General features: G+C 55.1%; 1 protein-coding gene across 3 annotated transcripts in view; it reads left to right on the top strand.

The window, feature by feature from the left end:
- The window catches only part of PPP2R2B (protein phosphatase 2 regulatory subunit Bbeta), a 102,604-nt gene that overhangs the window by 17,726 nt on the left and 63,098 nt on the right, over positions 1–21,780 (top strand). Inside the window, exon 1 of one of the 3 annotated variants that reach the window (XM_086471288.1) lies at positions 17,500–17,569. The exons of the other annotated variants lie outside the window; for them this stretch is intronic. Within the exon in view, the coding sequence (XP_086327414.1) occupies positions 17,500–17,569 (70 nt within the window). Of the gene's footprint in view, positions 1–17,499; positions 17,570–21,780 lie in introns of those variants that run through there. 3 annotated transcript variants of the gene reach the window in all.

The following is a 21,780-nucleotide window of genomic DNA, read 5'->3' as shown; positions in this document are numbered from 1 at the left end:
AGCATTTCTATATTGAGGCCGTGATCCCTCACATGATCTTACACTGCTGTAAGTTTAAATAAATGATATGACTACACTGAAGTAGGTTTTTTTTTTTAAGGGGGGTGGGGGGAAGCCCAGTAGCTCCTAGGCTAAGACAAGGCCTGAGTTGGAGATCAGCTTTGTTATTACAAAAGTATATGTGTTTGCACTAATTTCCCAGGCTGAAACATGACCTCATTTGCATTCTCTCAAAGGTATTGGGTGGAGAGTGGGATTGAATTTGGTTTTAAATTCTCATGGGCACAATGTTGAGCTGCTATTTTAAGTGATTTAATCTTCATATTCTACTGGGACCCTTCCAAGCTGTCTGAATGAACACAGTTGAGGAGGTTGTCAGGTTTTGCCTTTGGTTCCCTTTGGCTGGGCTGTGGGTGGTCCCACGGGACTCGTGGCGAAACCCGGGGGTTGTCTTTGATCGGACTTTGGTGGTTATTGATGCGGAACAAGGGTGCTGTGTGGGCTGGCTGGTGGGGCCATACACCTCAGGTGAAGTAAACTGGGACCAGTCTGTCCTTTCGAGTTTTGATCTTTAGCGATGCCCTCTTCATGCTGGAAGGCCAAGGATGGGAAGATCCCTGACCACAGAGCTCCTTATAGTAAGTGGGAACGAATGTTGAGTGGGAGGTGATTCTGCTGAGTTTGGAGTTTTTAATTAAAATGCAATTGAAACGGTGGCTCTAGATTAGCGCTGCCAGGCGAGAGGCGGTTATTAGTCGCATGCCTTTTGCTTAAACAGCTCCTTAAGGGTGTTGCATGCTATTTCTTCTGAAGCTTTGTTTGCATGCTTTGAAGCTGCGTATTTTCTCATTTAAAAAAAAAAAAAAAAAAAAGAGGGAAAAAGGAGAGCTATTACTTGTTTGTTGGAGACAAACGGATTGTTTTTCCCTGCTGTGAGCCCATACTCCCTCTCTCGCACAGGCCTTCCGTCTCCGCGCAGCGCTGGTCCTGTGCGGGCTGCGTTCCCGGGCGGCAGCACGGCCGGAGTAGCTGCGCGGCCGCGACGGCGGCCCTGAGTGCGGGGCAGCGCCCCGGGGTCCCTCGGTGCCGGCCCAGGCTGACGAAGGGCTCCGGGAGACACTGCAGACGCCCTGGGGACGCGCGGAGGCGCCGGCGCGTTGCGGAGCCCCGGGCGCGGGGGGCGGCGCGGCGGCGGGACCGGTTCAGACGCGAACCTGGAAACCCGCCGGGCCGGACCGCTGCCGGCGGAGCGGCCGGTCCGCGGAGGCCCTTGCTCGGGGCAGGGCCGTGCGCCCGCACGGAGCCGCGCACCGCTCAGAGCGTCCCCGGCGGGGACGGGGACGGCCCGGCCGGTGCTGCCGAGGGACGCGTGGCGGCGGGGGCGCGGCCCCCCCGCACGGGGCTCCGCCGGGGCCGGGGGCAGCCTGTCCGCTGCTGCTGCCGCTCCGCCGAGGCCGAGCCCCGTGACCGGCTGCGGGCGGCGCCCCGCGTCCCGCGAGTCCCGACGGCCGCCGGGTGGGGGCGGTGCCGGTGCGCGGCCCGGTGCTGCGGGGAGTAGCGGCGGCCTGGCCGGTCGGGGTCACTCCGGGGCGGGGCCCTCCGCCGGGGCGCAGGGCGGGTTTGGGGGCACCGGCCGCGCTGGCTCCTTCCTTTCGCCCGGCTCCGCACTGGAATGCGGCTCCCGCCCCCGCGCCGCCGGGGTGCCCGCCCCGCGGGGGATGCTCGGGGCGGTCCAGCCTTTGCTGGCGGCTTCAAACCGCCCGGGCCGCCGCTTCTCCGGGAAACCCGCCGCTGTCGGGCACCGCCTGCCGGGACGGGCGTGTGGCCCCGCTGCGGCTCCGCACCGGGGCTGGGCCGGCGCGGGGGGTCGCGTCTGTCTGCGCCCCGTCACCCCCGAGCGACCGCAGGCCGTGGAGCCGCTTGCCTCTGTAATAACAAAAACTGTGGCTGGGTTTTTTTGTCAGAAATACTTTTGGTTGCGGATGTTCCGTCCCGTCATCATTTGGGGACGGTCTTTGTTGTCCCCCAGGCCGTGCGGGCAGGTTGCCCCCCACCCCACTCTGGCGCTGAGCAGTGATCCCGGTGCTAAGGCTTCCCGCAATTTTGCGGGTCAGACCAGCTCCAGCAAAAGAGCGAGACACATTAAGGGCGTATTTCTGAGGCTCTAGGGGTAGTTCCGTTCTGTGACTGCGTTTCACTCGCTACAGTTGGGTTTGGCTGTAGCTTCCCAGTGTTCCCGTGTCATCTATATTTAGTTAGTGCTTAAATCAGCACAAAGGTACCTTCTATCATCCCTCCCACTCTGAAGAGACCTGATTGAGGTTGTGGGGCTGCACAGCTAGAAATGCTTCCGAGTGGGAGAGGGCGAGCAGCTGGCTGGGGGCTGAGCTTCAGGGCAGACCTCTCAGTCCGCACCTGTCGTGAAATGGGGTTATTTTAAGCACTTTTGGGGAAGGCAGGGTGGCGAGTGTGGTCAGGGTGACCTACCTGTAAGAAGAAACAGGGAAATTGTCTCTATTTATTGTCCCCACCATGGACAGCTTTGCCCGTGTGTCTGTGGGATTGCCAGACCTGTTTTCCCGCCCGTGGCAAGGGCACACGTTTTCCCCAGCAACCATGGGCTGCGTTCGGCACAAGCCGCAGGCACAGCTCGGTGACTCCGATTAGACCTAGAGGCGTGTTTAGCCGCCGTCCTGGGTGGGCAGACCAGATGGTAAATGCCCTGCGACAGCCCGCAGCTTCTCCGTTTTTGCACGCTCTCGCCACTGAACCCACCCAGGAATGTCACAAATCACTGCGCTGGCAGAGGGCATGAAGGGCCACAAGTCCACATCCGTCGACTCAATGAAAATGTTCACATTTCTGAGGCTTAACCTTTCTCTTCTCTGCAGGCAGTTGCTAAAGCAAGGTCACGAAAAAAAATCTCAGAAATTCCTTAAATATTTTGATGTTGTGGTGAAGCTGTGCAGGTGTAATTGCTATACCCTGTTCTTACCCTGAAAGCCTTATATTACAGTGGTGACTATTTGACAGCAACCCATCAAATTGCATTTGACACTATACTCTAAATAATTTTCTACTGTGGATTATAAAAGAAAACCAGGCTGTCATAGGCTGATCTTGCTATATTGGGGAAATAAATGCACTATCAGCTTTGTGAAGCCATATGGTGGGTTTATTCATATCAGCAGTTCCTTTCAAATGCAAGTTCATGGCATTTAGTAATACATTTTCCACTATACAGCTCAGCACTCTTTTTTTTTTTCTTTTTCCTTTTCCAGTGTATGATTTGAGAGTGGTCAGCTGGCTGCGGTTGTAGGCCACCTCTTGTCTGGCAATGCATATTCAGCGATATAATTAATCACTTACATTAGTGAGTTCTTACAAAGTCCTGGTACTTCATCATCAGTTTTTGTCCCTGCACAGATTCATTTCCAGCGCTGCTGGCTGCTTTTTTTTCTCTTCCTATGCAGTGCTGCACGACAGTGTGACTTTTTGACTCAATTTCCTCTGGAAATGGGGCTCGTAAGACCATGCTTGGAGCGAGTGGCTGTGTGGCCATCAGACCCCCTCTCCTCCGGTACTTCTGGCACTGGCTCCTGCTCCACTAGATCTGGGTGAGGGCTGAGGGTCTGGGAGGCACGAGCTCTCTGGGAACGCGGGCAGAGGGAGATCGTCTTCATGCCCTTCGGAGGGGGGTGGTCTCTTCCTGAGGGAGGGGGCTCTGTGTCCAGAGCCAGTGCCAGGGATGCTGGCACTGGAGCCCTGGCCTGCCGAGCGGGGTCTGTGTGCAGGCAGTATTAATGCCCTTCACTTCATCGCTCCCTGGTTTTTGTTCAGCACCGCGGCTGGGCCTGACCGGTGCAGGAGGCAGGTTCTGTCTTCCAGATGCTTCAGCAGGAGATCCCGGCCCTGTGGGGCTGGGCACTCCTCTGAAAGGGGTTTGTAGGGATATTGGTCACGTTGTAGGGCAGCCACAAAGAAAAACAGAATAAAATGTCTGGTTCTTGCCTGTGAGAACACCTCTGACAGTCTCTGCCTTCAGCACTCGAGTTCGCCGCTTGCTTTGAGACCAACAGGCTGCCGGGCCCTGAGCCTGTGAAACCATGAGGTGCCCCCGCAGTGTGAGGAGTCTGGCTTTAACCACCTGAACTATCCATTGAAGAAGGATTTACTGCAATGGGTGTTCCTAGGGATTTCATCCCTTAGTCTGGGCTGGATCAGATCACAGCTGGCTCTAAACTGGGGGCCATTTGTGTCGCCTGCTCCCCCGGCAGCTGTCAGTGCGGGTCCCAGGGCTGGAGCGGTGGCGGTGCTGCTCTGGTGGGGCCGGCACAGACCACGCGTGAGGCTGGGCAGGGTCTCGCAGCCACCCCGGGAGGTGGAATGTGCCCTGCCTGGCTGCACAGCAGTGTTGGCCAGGCGTCGGGAAGGAGCGAGAGGCGTGTTGGTCCAGCAGAGATGCCCGTGTTCGTCGCAAGCAGAGTTCACCTTACAGTTTTCTTTTGTTGGGTGCTCATTCTCAAAGGCATGGGACATCCATGCACATGCACATCCACACAAACAGGCAGACAGGCATCTGCAGATCCTGCCAATACAAGCTTGCATGCTGGTGTTATTTCTCTTTAACCAGGTTTCTTAGTAACCTGCCTGAAGTGGAAATTTCACAACAAAACCAATGCACTGAAAAGCAGGAGCTGATGAGAAGGCTTCCCTTTTATTTTTGCCTTGATTCTGCCTTTAAATGTAAAGTTTTTCAGCTGAAATGAGAGAGTAAGCAACTCGCAAGCAGATGGCAACAAACCCACCCTGCTAACCCATGAAGAAAAACCATCAAGGTGCAGTTTTTGGCCCGCTGACACATGGTTAGATGTTATTCCGTTGAAAGAGGCTAATTGACTTGACTGTTTAACCTAATAGCAGCTTAGCCTTCTCTGTCCACACTGTTAATCTGAAGTCTTAGGTGACAGAATAATTGGAGAAGAAAACAAATAATCCAATTGACTGAAAACAGGAGCAGCCTAAGAGCAAGAGGCAAAAGTGTCTGTCGCTTGGGGAAACATGAGGCAGTCATGTTCCCTGTACAGTTCTTGTCCATAGTGTCCCCATGGGCATGGTCACCACCACGGGCCATTGCTCCCTGTGGCCGGGGCAGCCCGTGTCCCCAGGATGGGGCCCTGGGGATGCTCCAGGGGGGCTCCCAGCCTGAGGGTCCGGGGCCCTGCAGCTTGTGGGGAGAGAGGGTCAAGAGTCACCGAAAGATGCTTGTTTTCAGGAGAGATGCAGGACCGCAGTGACAATTCCTGGTGCACGAGCAGGTCCAGACCCACGGGTGCCTGGTGCAGAGCAAGGAGCGAGGGTCTGCCCTGCTTGGGGGTGAACAGGGGCTGCCCGGACCCACTGCGTGGCCTGCGGGGGTTTCCCGTGCCTTCCCCGTCCTCCTCTTGCCAGGGAGGCAGACAGCTCTCTGCCTTCTGGGGGTGCTGTATCCTCAACGTGAGTGCACACACAACTACACGGCAAGCATGTTGCCTGCAGATGAGTCCATTTACAATCCTCCACTGCTCAGGCTGCCCTCATGTCTTTATCTTCTCCTTTTTGTGCTGGCTTTGTAATTTTTCAAGGGTAGTTGTCCTTGAGAGGAAAGGCATTGCAGGTTTGCTGTGCTTGACATCACTCTCTGTGTTGCCTAAACTAAAAAGGCATAAAATTCACACTGCTGAAATTTCACTTGTGTAAGACTGGAAGGACCATGGAGAATGTTTCTGATGATAGAATGCCGTGGCTGTATTTTTCTGACACAGATTATTTGAGGGCAGGAGTGAGGGGAATGTGGCTGTCACACCCTTGACATTTTTTTCCGGTAAATTTGGGTCTCAGGAAAAGGGAGCACTGCAGCCTCTTTGCCATGGTCTGTTGGCAGAAGTTGCGTATGATGGTGTGTGGATGGATCTAAAATAGACTCTGCAGTCAGCAGGATTAGAACTGACTCTCCCTCTGGTCGGATGTGGCAGGTTGGGGTGGAAGGGCTGAGAGAGGTGAAACGTGGGGAGTGCTTGGGGCAAGCTGGGGGGGACCTAGAGCTGCAGGTGCTGATGTCAGCGTTGTGTTTGGGGAGGAGCTGGCTGTGCACTGTCTTTTCCCAGGACATCCCTCTGCAGCACCGCGGGTGCGCATTGCTACCGAGCAGGTGCAGCGAGTTGCTGATGCCTGTGAAGTATCCTACTCAAATGCCTTTTTTAAATTAGCGCAATTACTTGGTTTAGGTGAGCAATCGTGGTGAGACTGTGTACAAGTTGGCATCCAGTTTTGCATATAGCATACATGAAGAATGGGGGGTTCAGTGTTTCATGCCCCAGTAATACCCTGAATGTCCAGAGAACATCCTGATGGATTGATGGTGTTCGCTCGTGCTGATGAATCGGTTACTCTCCATGCGTGAATGTTTCTTCCTTGAAATGTTCAGAAATCATTCAGAAACATGACAAGAATGAAATCAGTTTTGTTTATTAAATTGCATTAAAGTAACTGGATTCCCATGTGGACAGGGGCAACTGGATTTCATGTTACTTTGCATATTGTTCCAGGGTCATCTTGGTGGGGATAGTTGTCTGGTTTAGGAAGTAATTTTTTTTTTTAAAGGGCAATAAAATCTTAATGATCACATCATCTCATTTCAGTGTAGGCTTTTATACATAATGTCGTACTGCCCTCATTGCTTCTGTTGTTACTATATAGTTCAGGAAGAGGCTTTGGGAAAGGCAGGTATGTGTGGGAGCACATGCGCATGTTTGTGTTCGCGTGTAACCCTTATGCTAGACGGGGCTGCTGCTTGATTCATGATTTGATTGGGGCTTATAGATTTCCTTCCCTCAGGCATTTTATAATCTGTTTAACATAACACAGCCGTTTGTCTTGTTTGCTGATGATTTAACAGATGGATTTGTGGTTTTTATAATTACTATATGAATGCTAATAAGACGTGATATTTTTTATTAATTAACAGTTTTCCAGGTTTGTTTTTCCAAATGACATGAGGTAGATTATGTGTAAATATTAGTGACATACAAATATTAGTTTTACAACGTTAGCATTTTGAAAAGTTGTGCAAACTTTTAAGGCTCCCCATGGTGTCTTTTTTTTCCCTCCCCTAAGCCATAGTTCGTAATTATTCTCCAGTAGCGCAGTTGGTTTTATGTTTGTTGGAGTTCGGTCTGTACTTGGTGTAAGGCAAGCATAGACCTGGCCGATGTCCTAAGCCTTATCCTGCCTGCGTGCTGTTCTTCCATCCCACTTACATCCTCGTATGATGCTCACAGCCCATCCTTCCTCCCGGAGACTTCCCAAAGTGGAGGTCAGTGTAAACATGTGTGAAGACCGCGCTGCACAGGAGAGGAGGCTTCTCCCACCCTGGGCTGCAGCCGCCCCTGGAGCTATTGCTGTGCAGCGGCTGGGGAGAAGAGTGGAGAGATGAGCTGCGTTGTGCTGGGAGGTGGTGAGAGTCTGGCGGGGCAGGGGTGGGCACCGCAGGGTCCCTCTCCATGGATGAGACCCCAACCACGCCCAGCCCTCGTGCTGGGACTCCAAAAAAGGGGGGGGTTAGTTTTGTTTTGTGCTGGAGCAGCCTCTCTGTTACCCAGGGAGGGGCTGGCCAGTGCCAGGGCACAAGCGAGGGCTGGGGACCCCAGCCGGTCCCAGCGCCGCCATTCCCCGAGCTGCCATTTTTACTGGAGGCACCCGGCGGTCCTGCGGAGGAGGCGGCGTAGCCCCAGGAGTGACCGGTGGAGTTTGAACGCTGAATTTGAGGTGTTCACAGGGAATGACTGACATGGGAATGCGGTGGGCGGACGGGCTGTGCCGAGGGCAGTGCCTGCTGCGGGCAGGAGCCGTGGCTGCTCTGTTTGCTGTCGCTTGCCGCTCCCTGTTTGTGGCTCTGAGTCACGGAGCAGCAGCGCGGCCGCTGCACACGCTGAACGGGAGCAGCTCAGCGCTCCCTCGCCCTCCCTTAACACTTAGGTGCTTCGAACGCAAACACAGTTCAAGCCAAAAGGTTTGCTTCTAAAGGGCTTCGCTTTATAGGATGATGCATGTAACGTGTTATATCATCGTGTAACAACAACATGCACACGCAGGCGTGATGTGAGCGCGGTGCAGCGCCACCCCGCCGGTGCGCAGCTCCCGATCTGGTCTCGGGGCTCGCCCGGCTCTCGGCAGGAGGCTGCGGGCACCCGCAGTGCCACGGCTGCCGTCCCGGGCTTGCGGGTCGTGTGGCCACACAATGCCAAGGAGGCGGGTGAATCGGAGCACGTTGTGATGACTTCTTGTGATTTTTCCCATACCAAAATAGTTCCATGCTTAAAATACGTTCTACATTAACCGACGCGTGCATGAGGCTGGGCTGGCTTTCCAGCACTTGGCTGAATTTCAGCCGTGGTTTATGGCATGTGCTGCCAACAGGCTTCATCCTTCTGCTGAGGCAGCTGGGGAAGAAACACGGTTATCGGGGCTGGCCCTTCGCCTGTCGTGGTTGTGCCTTTGTGAAGTATCGCTGAAAATTTACAAACGCCTGTGAATGTTGAGCAGTCGGCAAGTAGATCACTACTTGGAGGCTCTCTCGGTTGTCCAGCTTCCAGTATTGCAGCCAAGAGCTGCTGCATTTTGCCTTAGCCAGACCTGCGTTATCGACCAGCCTGGTTTTGAGACCTCTTAGAGCCCATCCATCCTTCTGATGGCTGCGAAACTTCGGCTAATCCCAGTACAAGTCAAGATTGCTGCTCTGCCGGCCAGGCAGCTGCCTTTTCTTTGGGGAATTAATCCCGTCTGACTGATTAGCCTTTGTGCTTTCTGTTTCACAAGGACGGCCAAGCCGCATCTGGGTGTTCTCTCTCTTCTGCTGCTAGATGACATTTGAGGACAAGCAGAATAATTTTTATGAAGCAATAATCCCAGCGCCCAGTTCACAATGCTGTAAGACTTGCTGTGCTTGTGTGACAAGATGTGGGCAGCCCTAGTTTAATTTATGCCGTGATTTCATTACTTTTTGATGTGCTCCATGTTCAAGTTAAATCAAGGCAGTGGAGTACTTGCAGTTTAGGATATGCGATTCAAAATGACCTAGATGTGTTGGTGTCTCATATTGGCATACCTCCTTTCAAATAAAATCCACCTTTGAGGCCATACAGATTTTTGTGTATTTAATGCTAACTTAACAGAAACAAATGCTAAATAGTCATTCTCACAAATACCCCAGGATACGTGAGGAAGCATCTGAGTGCTCAGCATAGATACATTACGTGACAAACTTAGCTTTTTTCTGCAAACTGGTCCCAGTTTCTCCTTTTGTTGCTTCTTCTGATCATGCAGCTGGTGGATAAACAGTTTACAGCCTGTCGGTCATTCGATAGCTTTCCAGTTTGTTGGGTTTTGTTCGGTTGGATTTTTTATTACTGTGCTGTGCGATTGTCATCTTTGCTCCATGGAATTGTTTTTGCCTTTGACTTGATGACTGAAATTTTTTAAGCGGGAGAGTGATGGATGAGAATCAGCTTTTGGAAGGCAGCTCCCCCACACATGCATGCCAGCGGTGGCCAGTCCCTGAAGCCGATGTGAGGAGCCCAGCCTGTGTAGGGTACGTTCTGTGAGGGCGGGTGAGAAGGGGTGTGCATGGCTGTGTGCAGCCAGCTGAAGATAAGCAGGCGACCCTCAGTATAATTTTACAGTATCTGTTCCACGCAAATGCATATGCAAGTTCACGTGTTCCCCTTCAATATCGTGACCTAACTTAATATAAAACATTTTGTGAGTTGCATCTCTGTATGAAATAGTGGAATTCACATGATGATTTTTTTCACCAACTGAAAATAAATCAACAGGGAAATCCAAGAAACAAAATATATTGCCTTTATTTTTCTGTTCTGTGCTCACTACATTTAGTTATTTAGCCTTAGACTTCCTACACCGATTATCTCCCGAGCAATGTTCCAGTGTCATCTTGCATCCTCTTTATCCCTTGTATCGCATTTCGCCGCAGCAGACCGTAAGCACTTTGGGGCAAGAGCCGGTGTTTGTGTGTTACACAGTGCTGTGGACGTGGGCTGTATGCTCTATATATAGTGCTCCAAGTCCCCAGGAGACCTTCTGCATTGATGTCTCGCAGCGGTGTTTCAGACCTGGGTACCTGACCAACGCCAGTCAGGTTTTGGCTTTCCAGTGCCATGTGCGGTGGAGTTTGTTACCCCAGTTAAAACCAAAATCAGAGGAGGAAACAAAACCCGAGCGCCGACAGAAGACCTCGTCTGCAGCGCTGCTCAGAGTAGCTGCTTTCAAGCAGAAACTTATTCCTTAGCATAGGCTGTGCTCAACTGGTTCAGATGCACTGATGCTGTAACGTGTGCCCTTAATCTTCAGAAACGGCAAATCCTATTTACTGTGTAAGTGTTTAAGCTAATTATATCTCTGATGTGAGGAACATGTGACAAACAGTTCACACTGTATCCTTTGAAGGACATTGAAGTCTTGGACCCTCATGAAATATTCTGTGCCTCATTCCATTTTCAGGGTATCGTATGTGTTCTGCAGTGTATTTAGCAATATTTAATTTAGTAATGGTGTAGAGAAAATTAGTATATTATGGCTAGATCATCCGTAGTGTAAAGGAAGAAATAATTCATAGCAAGTTTTTCCTGGAAGCGCTGTGTTTGCGTGACAGTTGCAGTTACGGTATCTGTTGAATTATAGGAGTGGTTTGGTGAACAGAAAGATGTTTCACCTTTTGAAAAGCTATGTTTGAAATCAAACTCCCGTGCTGCCTTAAATGAGAACAATATTGTTCCTCAGGTGAGACTGCTGTGTGACGGTCAAACAGGCTTTGCAGCAGCTGCAGAGAGGCTCGTGTGTCCATGAGGAGCAATTGGCCACCGCAGAGGATCGGCCCAGTGGCAGCAGGGCCTGTCCCCACGTCAGGGAGGGTGGCACGGGCTGGTGCCAGCGGTGGTTGCCAGCTGCCTCCCTGAGCCAGCCGAGCCATCAGCGGGGATGCTCTATGCCTGGACGGTTCCTGACGAGGCGTCAATGTGTCCCCCGAGGCTTCCTGGGCACGGTGTGGGGCTCTGGGGGGTGCTGGGCCCTGGGCCTCCCGCACGAAAGCTGCCCCGCAGCTCGGCTCTGTTTAGCGCCAGGGCGAGGATCCTGCGGTTGAAGTGTCACTGCCGGGAGCGGGACGCCCGATTCCCCACTTGGGTCAGGAGCGTCTCTGCAGGCTGTCACAGTTGTAGGTGAGACCAGAGCCAGGCGCCGTACCTCCGTGCTGGTGTTGGTCAGAGCCAACACTCTGGTGAGGGGAAGGTTTGTGTAGGGGGAGCTGGATTCGTGCTGGTGATTTGTCATGTCACCTTCACAATCCGTAAGATAAATACATATTTTCTTATATATAGGAAGTTCTTACATAGGTAAAAGTACCAGTAAACAGTATATTGAAAGTACCTGATGAGATAGTACAAAGGAAATATCGGAAAGCATGGTTGAGAAAAGTTGTTTCTTATCTGATATATGTATCTTTAACAGTCCAAACTTGCAGGGAGAGTTCCTGCTGATTACTAGCCTGGATAATTGCTCAGTTATCATCTTCAGTTATCGCTGCTCTCAGAAGAGCAGAGAACAAATTGTGACACCTCAATCATTTGGCACAAAAATGTTTATTCTTGAAAATGGTTCTGCTGCGATTAAAGATGCTGAGATGTGGTGGTTGCACTTGATGACATGGACGTGCCCGAGCCCGTTCGGTGCATTGAGAGCTCTGTGCTGACACAACCATTTTGTACCACACGTGCAGTGTGTACACAGGCACACACAGACACACTTACACATGCACAATCTGACACTACCTGAGCACAGTCTGTGTTGTTTTGCACTGGAAAATCGTGTCCCAGTAGCTCAGCTGTAGCTGTTTGGGTATGTACGAGGGGAGAGCAAAGTTTTGGCTCAGGAGAAAGCGGGCGAGAAGCACTGGCAATGGGCGCTGGATAGGCTGCTCGAAAAAAGGGCAAAAGTAGTAAATAGGCAAAAGGAGGCTGTTTTCAGACCCTGGCATAAAGCGCTCTAGTAGGGAAAGAGTAAAAATGAAGAAAGGACTGCTTAGTGCCACAGGAGCTGGTCAGCCTGATTGAAGATAGGAGGGGAAGCACTTGGAGAGCAGCTGTTCCCTGAGCCGGGCTGGGTGTGTGGCAGTGCTCGTTACTGGTGTGCTGTTAATCATGTACAGCTTGTACCAGTACCAGGAGCAGCGCGTAGCGGGGGTGAAGGCCAAGTAGATCAATTTGTCATAGGACCTTTGGGAGGCAGAAGTCTTTGCCTACTTTGCATTCGATGAACTGATTCTTCCCTTTTCTGCCCCGAGGTCCTGACCCTTGTTCTCCGTCATTTGTGAAAGGAGAGGGCTGCAGCTCGCCCTCTGCGTGTGACCTGACTTCCCAATTTCCTTGATCTTGGTTTAACCCAGTAAATTGTTGACCTTCCTGAAGTCACACTAATTAAGGTTCATGTGACTGGGACTTCATCCCAGAGAAGGGTTACAGCTTCCCCAGCTTTCTTACGTGATTTATAGTTGAAAACAAAGAGAAACAAACTGACTTAGTGTCATGAAATCACAGCCAACCCCTTTGGTGTGCTCCCGGAGAGATGCGAGGGCATAGTTCTGGAACACAGGCTGGGGGATGCGCAGGGGACTCAGCGAGCCTGTTGATGCGCGGTGGGATTCGCAGACGTCCTCTGGTGACCGGGCGGCTGCCAGCCCTCCGTCTGCGGGTGAAGAGGACGGCCCCGCACGAGGCGTTCACCAGGAGGATGTTCATTCGGAGCGTGTTCACTGCGCGTCCCTTGATGGCTGGGTGGGAATGGACTTTGTTGGCCAGTGCAAGCTGGTGCCCTTCCCGAGCCTTCCCTGGGGTGTAAACAAGCAGCATCGGTCCCTCGGGGTGCTCAGCCATGCGGCAGGGATAACGTTTATCCGCCTGCTGTGAAGCACTTGAGTGTCCGTGGTCCTCTGGAAAGAAAGGTCCCTGGCCTGGAGGCTGTGTCCCCGGTTCTGCACTGAGCCACCAGCGTGCCGGACCGGGCGCTGCTTTGAGAAGGCTTTGGGGGTGCGGGGCAGGCGGCTCCCAGCTCGGCGGGGACAGGCCCGGGGCTCCGGGGTGTGCGGGGAGCAGGGTCGGAGGCACCGAGGGAGCGATAAAGCCCCCAATGGCTGCTGAAGGAGGCTGTTTCTCTGGAGGCCGTGCAGCCTGCTTGGCTGCAGGGTGACTGCTGTGATCGCCCGGTTACTGCTGGCGGCGCATCTCCAGCGAAAGGCACCGATTCCTGGTTCACTTCTGTTTCCCGCTGGTGCCAGAGATAAGGACTTGCCCCGCCGGGTTACATTCACCTCGTGTTGCTGAAACAGCGTGTGTTTCGTGCGGGGGTACGTGCTGCCCGAGCCTTCCGGCTGGGCGTGCGTGGCAAGTGCGAGGGCTGAGGGGCCGGCGATGCCCACGGGTTCGGGGCTGTCTGAAGGCAGGACCGCAAGCCATCGGTTCTTCCCCGCTGGGCGATGAGTGATGCCAGCCCCGCACTGAACGCCCTGGGCAGTCCCACGTTTGCACCTCCGGAGGGAAGCCTGGCTTGCGGCTCGGCTCTGGCTCAGGGGAGGGAGCCCCCAGCACCTGGACCCCGGTTTCTGCAGGAGCCGGGCGCCTGAATGGCTGCCGGGGCTTCCCACCAGCTGCAGCCGTCCCAGAGACACCTTGCCTACGGCGTCGGGAGTGTTCAGCACCGGGGATCATGAGAAGCTCTGGGCTCCTGCAATGCAGCTCTTCCCCTGCGCTGCGCACGGGGGGCTCTGCCCTTTCCCGTTGGGGTCATCCCTTAAATACAGGCCGGCCAGCCACCAACCCGCTTGGCTGACACCAATTACGTGTGGGATAATAGGAGTGTAATTACCTCCTTTTCGTTGCTTAATTAGCTTCTCAGATTTGAAGTGCTCTGTCTACTGGAATCTGCGAGCTGAAGGACTCGGAGCACTTTTATAAATGCATTGGGACCTGGACACGATGAGGGAAATTGTAAAGAGCTTTAAGTGCACTGCCTCTCAGAATGTTGATTTTGTGACTTGACCTTCACCCAGATCAAAAATTAGGCGCTGACTTTGGTGCCCACTGCGACACGGTGTCAGGCCAGCACGGGTTTCCCTTCCCGCGCAGCGATGGGCTTCCAGCGAAGGCGTGCTCTGTACGCTGGGGCTACGCGGACCTGCTTAGTGCAGGTGGTGGTGGCCACCGATTGTGTTGTGTCCTTAGTTTGGTAAGTCTGCAAGTGCTTCTCGGGAGACATCAGTTAATCAATAGAAATAATTCTTGCAAGTTTAAAAGAATTTTTTTTAGCTATTAATATATTTAACAGTCAAAAAATGAGGCTAGTGTTCTGACTCAGAGCAGTAATTAGGAAAAGAGGTTTAGTGCTCGTGAATGTGAAGGTAAAATAAATGAGGTGAAGGAAGTTTTGTGCTGAGCGTAAAATCATAGGTTTGATTCAATTATTCTTAACACACTGCGTAGGTCCCACAGAAACCTGTGCACGGGAGCTCTTAAACCTATTCTAATTGAAGCAAAAATCGGTGGAGTGGAAAGTGTCCTGGCTCTTCAGGAGATGTCAGAGTATATAACATGGCAGACACCTGGGGGTTTGGAAAACAGTGACAGCTACAAGCTGACCTTTGGCGAATTTAATCTGCAAATGGATTCCTGCTTAGGACAGCTAATGCTTTTAGTTATTGTAAAGGCTCGTTCCTGGATTTTAAAAAGCTGAGAATAAATGGATTCCATGGTGCAGCTCCTATGCACGTTGCATAACAAACAGGTGGCTTGTGGAGGTATTTAAATGATACGGTGTATTGAGGAACTTTGCAGGACTTACAAATACATGATTATAATTCATGCACAATGGGAGAATAATTTTTCTAGTTAATAAAGGAGAATGGACTTGGCACTCGTTAAAATGGAAATACACTGAAGACAGAGCCAGCTGAAAATAAGGGGAGGGAGGTTGCTGATTTGGGTTTATGTTTCATAAATAATATTCATAAGCATGGCAGGGGCTTGTTATTCAGCAGGGCATTGCCTTGTGACTGAGGCTTGCCGTCTGAGATCTGAAGGGAGGATGGGATATGGTAACGTTTGCCCGTTGAAAATCCATCTTTATGTTTCTTTCCTGGAGTTGGCGTTGTTTAAGCTGGATTGCTCCCACGTCTTACCCGGCTACACCCGTGCACACCTGCAGGCCACCGCACATCGCCGGCAGAGGTAGTCTGATTCCTGGGTGTAGCGGTTTGGGTTGGTTTCAACCTTCCTTCTCCTTCTCTCTTCCCCTGCGGGAGGTCTGTGCCCTCCCCTTCTCTGTGGAGACAGGCAACTGCCGGCGCGGAGGCGTCGGTTGACCTGCCCAGGGCCAGCAGCGGTTCCAAGAGCAGATCCAGCCACAAACACAGCGTGTTTGCTTACCTTGAACGTGGGCCTGGTGGTTATAGTGAGGAACTCGCATTCCAGAATAATTCAGTGAAGGCTTTGGGCATGGAGACTTCAGGCTCATGCCTGTCTAATGAATGCTTCTGGCTTGTCACATCAGTAATCCCCGCATTAGTGAATGGCCTGTGATGTGGTGTGGTTGACTGACAAATCCTTGAAGTTATGTATGCATATGAGTGAGTGCCAGAGTTCTCCAAGGTGCAGTTTTACAATGCCTTATATCAACCTCCACGTGACGGCATGTCAGAAAGCGTCCGGGGGAGGCGGGCAGCTGAGAGCCTGGGAATTCACCTTCCTCACAAGGTCATGACATGGAGCAGAAGTAGATGACCCTCTCTCTTGCCTCTTGTCTGAGAGGATCCACACGCTCTCCAAAAGGCGTGCGGCGGTGCTGCGGTGGCATGGAGCACCCTGCCCACACGACGTGCATACGGGATGTACTGGGGTCCTTGAGCCCTCTCGCTTAGATATGCTATCTCCTGCGCTTCCCCTGAAATAAGCAGCTCCCAAGGAGGCAGCACGATCTCGGCAGAATAATAACGGAGGCTGTAAAATCTTGCACCTTCCCAATGAGATTTTAATTATGATACAGTTAGGAGGGGAAACCGAGCTGCAGCGCGCCACTGTATTTACAATGTTATCCAGCATCTTTGTCCATTGCCTCTGCATCCCTTATTTCCCCTCCGGTCCCAGTAACCATAACGCTCCCTGCTGATACGGCACCAGGCTTTCAAGGCAGCACTGATGACGATCCTGGCCAGAGCGAGGGCCCTGCTGCCACCAAGGGTGCTGCTGAGGCAGGTTAGGGCCGCAGGGCAGGGGTGCCCTGTGGGGTGCAGGCCCGGGTCGGACCCAAGGCTGTGTCTGTGCGCCCATTTCCCTTCAGCAGCCATCTGGGCTGGGGAGAGCGGCGGGCAGAGTGGGCACTGTGGGTCGGTTGTAGAGCTGCCCTGAAAGCATGAAGTCGTGCTCGTCCTCCCCACTGCTGCCCAGGGCGCACATCACTGCCTGGCTGGGAACGTCTTGTGTCCTGACACTGCAGTTGGGTTTTACCTCCAACTTCAGGTGCAAGAGCTCACAGGCGTGGAGCTGGGGGAACTTGCCCCCTGTGAGTTTCTCCCCTGTGTCTGCCAGTGGTTCAGTCAGTGCCAATGCTTGTTTCTTCCTGGGCTGTGTCATGATACAAAACCCTCCCAAGTAGCAGTTGCTTCCCTTTGGTGTGCACCAGGTGACAGGCCCAGAATACAGCCTGTCCTTTCAGAGATGTTCCCTGAGAAGGAAAGCCCTCCCTTCCCTGTAGCCCCTCTGCTCGTGCTCTTCCCCAGATGTCACTGACCCCCCAATCTGCACTAACCTTCCCAGCCATAAACGACGGAGCATCCCTACCCCCTTCCACAGCCGAGACGGGGCAAGCCTGGGCGAGGCACTCATGGGTGCACATCACTGCTGGCATGGGTACCCCCTTGCTACACCCCTGTCCCGGGACACCCGGTGTTTACACGCTGTGGCTCTTTTTCTGCCAAAAAAGGGCCTGGTGTCAGACCCCGGCTGCCTTCTTGTGCGTGGGGCGGGCAGGTCAGGGAGCAGCACTCTCGGCAGGAGCATCCCCCGGGGCAGCGGCATCCTCGGGGCAGGAGCGTCCCCCGGGCAGGGGCACCCACCGGGCAGGGGCATCCTCGGGGCAGGAGCATTCTCGGGGCAGGGGCAGCGCCGTGCTCCGCCCGCCCGGGACGCGCCGTGCCCGACGGGGCGGGCGGAGCGCGGCGGCGCGCCGCGCTGATCCGATCCGAGCCGTGCCGTATGGGAGGAGCCAGCGGGCTCCGCCGCCCCTGCGCCCCCCCACCGCCGCCGCATTTCGCGGCCGGCCGCCGCGGAGCAGGGCGCGGGGGGGGGATGATGGATCCGCGGCTGCGGCTGCTGACGCCCCGCGCCCGCCAGCCCGCCGTCAATGGAGGAGGACGTTGAGACCCGCAAGATCAGCAGCAGTTTCCTGCGAGACCACAGCTATGCCACGGAAGGTGAGCGAGTGCCGCGGCGGCGGCAGCCCCTGCCCGCCCGCAGCAGGTGGGGGCCGGACCCCGGCCCCGGCCGCATCGCCCCGCGTCTTCCCCCGCGGCCGGGGCCGGGGTCGGGTACCGCTCCTCGCCCGCCGGGCCGGGCCGGGCCGGGCCAGGCAGCTCCGCGGCGGCTGGTGGCGGGGGCGGCGCGGGGGTCCCGGCGGGTCCGTGCGGGCGGCGCCGGGCGGCTGACCCGCTCCGGTGACTCAGCAGCGCCGGACCCGCTGCGTCTCCCGCCGGGGCGGGCTCCCCCGAGCCGGGCTGGCGGGGTCCGGGCCCCCGCACGCCGCTCGGCCGGGCCGGTCCCTCGGCGGGCGCGGGGCCGCTGCCGAGCCGGGAGCCCCCGCCCGCAGCGGCGCCGGCGGTGCGGCCCGGGGCCCCCGCGGGGAGCCGGAGCGGGTCGGGGCCGAGCCCGCCCGGCCCCTCCGGGAGCCTCTGCCCGCAGCCCCTTCCCCGCCGGAGCAGAGCCGGCGGGGCCGCTGCCCTGCCGGTGCCGAGCGGTGCCCGTGGCGGCTGCGCTCGCCGGGCGCCGAGGGATGGGGCGGCCGTGGTTCCAAAATACGGTTCACTCGCTTGTGGCTGCGTTAGGGGCTTCCGCGGGTACCCTGCGGCTGAGGCGTGTTGGCGAGGCTGGGAAATACGGCGAATACTCGCGCAGTTCTTGTCACAGAAATGAAATAGTTGTCTCAGGGCTGTTTTCCCTGCAAGCCTCTGCAGGAAGAAATACGTATTCCGAGTTGCGTGTTGCAGAGGCGAGGAGATGCCAACGCTGTTAACCATAGCTAATGTCACAGCCCCGGCGGAGCTTGTGGGCGCGTCGAGCGGGGTTTCCCGTGAGGGCTGGGGAGCAGCGGGGCCGGTGTGGCCATGTTCGCTCCGGCGCGGGAAGGTGCGCTGCAGCCTGCCCATGACGCTGCAGCCTGCCACAAAGAGGCGGGCTCCGCCAGCCGAGTGGGGATGGAGGGACGGGGACGGAGACCGGCTGCCGCTGCTCTCCTTCCTGGCAGCCCGAGAGCTGTTGACTTCATTCACATCGGCTCCCTCACGACCTCCTTCTGCTCCCCCGCGTCGGGAGCAAAATGCTGTAAAGCAAAACCAAATCCCCCCCATCCCTCCCGGTAGCGCTGACCCCTTGCATGAAACTTCAAAAAACAGGCTTCACACCAGAGATTCTGAACAGGCTTATTAATAGCTTAATTAGTAGCTGAAGAGGCGTTCCCTTACTGCTTCATCTTCCTAAGACTCTAGAGGAAGCCAACACAGGACCAGACTTTGGGCCTTTTATGACTCCAGCCCACGGCTAAAGGAGGGTTTATCTAGCAGGAAAATCTTCATCTTGTACTAATGGAAAGTTTTGGGTACCTGGTGAGCCACAGACAGCGGTCGTACGCAAGGTCGTGTTGCTTGTGTGTAGCTGAAGCGTAAGCACTGGGCACTGACAGGCCCCAGAGGCGGGGGCGGGGGGTATGTGACACCCCGGGGCACCCCGGCTCTGCTGGTCCCCTCGGCGTGTCTCACGCCCTGGGGCTGGTGGCAGGCGGACGCACAGAGCCCTCGCTGGCCTCCTCACTGCCCAGGGGTGGAGGGACATTTCTGCTGGGAGGGATGGTGCGAGATGGTGCTTCCAGGAGGGTGGTGCAGCCGGGATGGGGCCGAGCTCCCGGTCGCCTGCCTGCATCGCCTGGTGCTGTGGTCCCTGGAAGGATGGATTTGCTGTTGTTGCATTATAAAAGGCAACTGCAGCAGCCAGCAAATAGAAAATGGGACCATGGCTGCCCTGTTGTGATGCACTGAGAACTCGGTTTTCCTGATGGGGAAGGATGGAGAGTTGAGATGAGCCTGCACTGATTCCAGCCCTTGACAGCGGGAGGTCTGGGGATTTTCCAGCCCGAGGTTTCAGCTCTAAGATCCAGTCCGTCTAGTAATCCATGGCGAATTTCCTCAAGCTCAATGCTGGCATTTTGAGAAGGGCCTTGTGCGTTGTATAAGAAAACTATAGCAAACCTCTCTGTGGAACTGAAACAGCCCGGAGTGTTTGTGCAGCAGGCGACCGACAATGCCAGGGTGATCCCATCGCTGTGGCGGGGCTGGAGGAGGGATGCGAGAGCGCTTCATGGCTGTGTATCCGCTGGGAGTTTCTCTTCACCTCGTGCTGGTTAGGCCTTCTGGTTCCCTGTGTGGTTGTTCTGCTAGACGAAGGCTGAATGCGCTTTGAAACAGTAGGTCTTGCTACAGTTGAAAAAAATTGAGGAAGATAATTCGGTTTTATTTTTCTTACGTGTGAAAGCAGCCTATGCCTAAAACGATGTGGTTGGTAACTGTCTCCTGTTTAAAAAAAAATCCTGTTCCGAATCCTGTTCAGAAGGTGAAGACTTGCTTTGGAAATGAAGGTGTCTCTGGAGCGTCAGCTGAGGGAGCAAACGGGGTTACCTAACTTGGTTTAGTGAAGTGTTGTTGTCACTGAAGTAGGTCTGGTATTTTTATGCAAATGCAGGGTGAGGATGGTATTTCAAAAGCACACACTTGAGTGCCTTGTTCTTGTGTGCTGCTCAGGAGTACTGCTGAGGAAGGGAGCCAGCCGTTGTGCTAATTCGACTGTAGTTGCCAGGGAGCATGAAGTTGTGAGGTGCAGTGCACATCCCCGGGTGGTGTCGCGGAGTTTGCCTGGCGCAAGGAGCCGGGTGAGCTGGTTCCAGGGCGATGCCAGCGAGGCTGTTCACAGGCTCAGACCTCACAGCGCTGCCCCGGAACGTCAGGTCTCACGTGGAAGTATGCTCGGTTTGTTCTGCATAAATCCATCTTCATTCGCAATTCTGCTGAGCGCCCAGCCAAAAGTAGGACAGACTATTTGAATACAAACAAACTGTTTGAGTAGCTTCCACTTTTAGATGTGCTTGCTGGAGATGTTGAAGGGCCCTTCACGCCCCCTCAAAGCTGGCCAGTTTCCAGTAGCTTGACCCAGAACACCCACCTCCTGAAGTCTTCAAGCTGTGGGTGTTGCCTTTTTTGTGTAGCATTGCTGTCCACCTGGCAAGTCTCAGAGTCCTCTTGGTGGCTTATGGTCGGGTAAATACCTCCAAACAAAGGAGCAACGGCATGGACGCCCTTTTCTGCGCTCCCTGCCCTGATGTAAGTGGCTGCCAGTGACAGGGCGCTCAGCAGGTTCGGGTGGGACAGGAGCGGTGGCCGGTGGCCGTCATGGCTCAGCCCAGGGGGACAGCACCTAGCGAGCAGGGGAGTTTCATGTTCGTAGACACCCGCCCTGTTGCAGGGCACGGTCCTCGGTGGAGGAGGGATGCTGAGCGCCATGTTACTCCAAGAAGGTGGGTCCCTCCTGGGGCAGGTGGGCATGGCGGCAGGGCTGGCTTGGGGCTGTGCGCGCCTCCCCTCGGACAGCTGGCTGGACGAGATTCTCCTCCCCAGCTCCGTCCCTACCCTGTCCTGACGCTGCAGGGTGTCCTGGGCTCTGCGCAGAGGGCCTGCAGGGCTTGGCCCACCATAGCCACGGCTGGGTGACCCTTTGGCACGTAGACATCTCCCTTCCTGCCGGTGTGGTGCAATGGACAGGAGCGTCTCACGGGCGCCCTGCGCCCCAGGCACTGCCGAGCTGCTCCGGTACCAGGAGTTGTCTCCGGGTGGGGTGTGTGTTCGGGGTGCACCCTTTGGCTGCAGACGTAGTGCAGATGCCCGCGGGCCCGGCGGAGGCCATAGGCGATACAGGCGTGGGGGGGGGCTCTGCTGGCACCCACCGGTCCCAGCACCGCACGTGGAGGAGGAGTGGTGGCCCTGCCTGGGGGAGGTGGCCCATGGCCAGGTGGTCATGCTGTTGGAGGAGGACCCTTGGAAGGACCCTAGACCCACAGCCATGGCGTGGGCCCGCTGTGGGGCCAGCCGTGTCCCGGGGCCATCCAGGCCCCCACAGAGGGACATCCCTGTCTCCCAACAGCTCTGCCAGGGGAGCATCTCCCCTGCGGGCACGGGGCCAACACCGCTGGGGCTGCATGTCCTCAGGGCCGCACCATGTCCCCTGGGCGGGAAGGCCGTGACACCCTGCAGCCTCTCCCTGGCCACCTGCTCCCCGGGGCGCCGGCTGATGCCCCAGCAAGTCTTTAATCTCCTTGAGGAGTGTTTCCCAAACTGAATAGATTTTGCCCTTGAGAAATCTATCATTA

Source organism: Leptosomus discolor, chromosome 10, assembly GCF_034619465.1.
Source record: "Leptosomus discolor isolate bLepDis1 chromosome 10, bLepDis1.hap2, whole genome shotgun sequence".
In the NCBI taxonomy this organism is placed as follows: Eukaryota; Metazoa; Chordata; class Aves; order Leptosomiformes; family Leptosomidae; genus Leptosomus; species Leptosomus discolor.
Note: the sequence above shows the minus strand (reverse complement) of the source record. Positions and strands in the feature narration are given on the sequence as shown.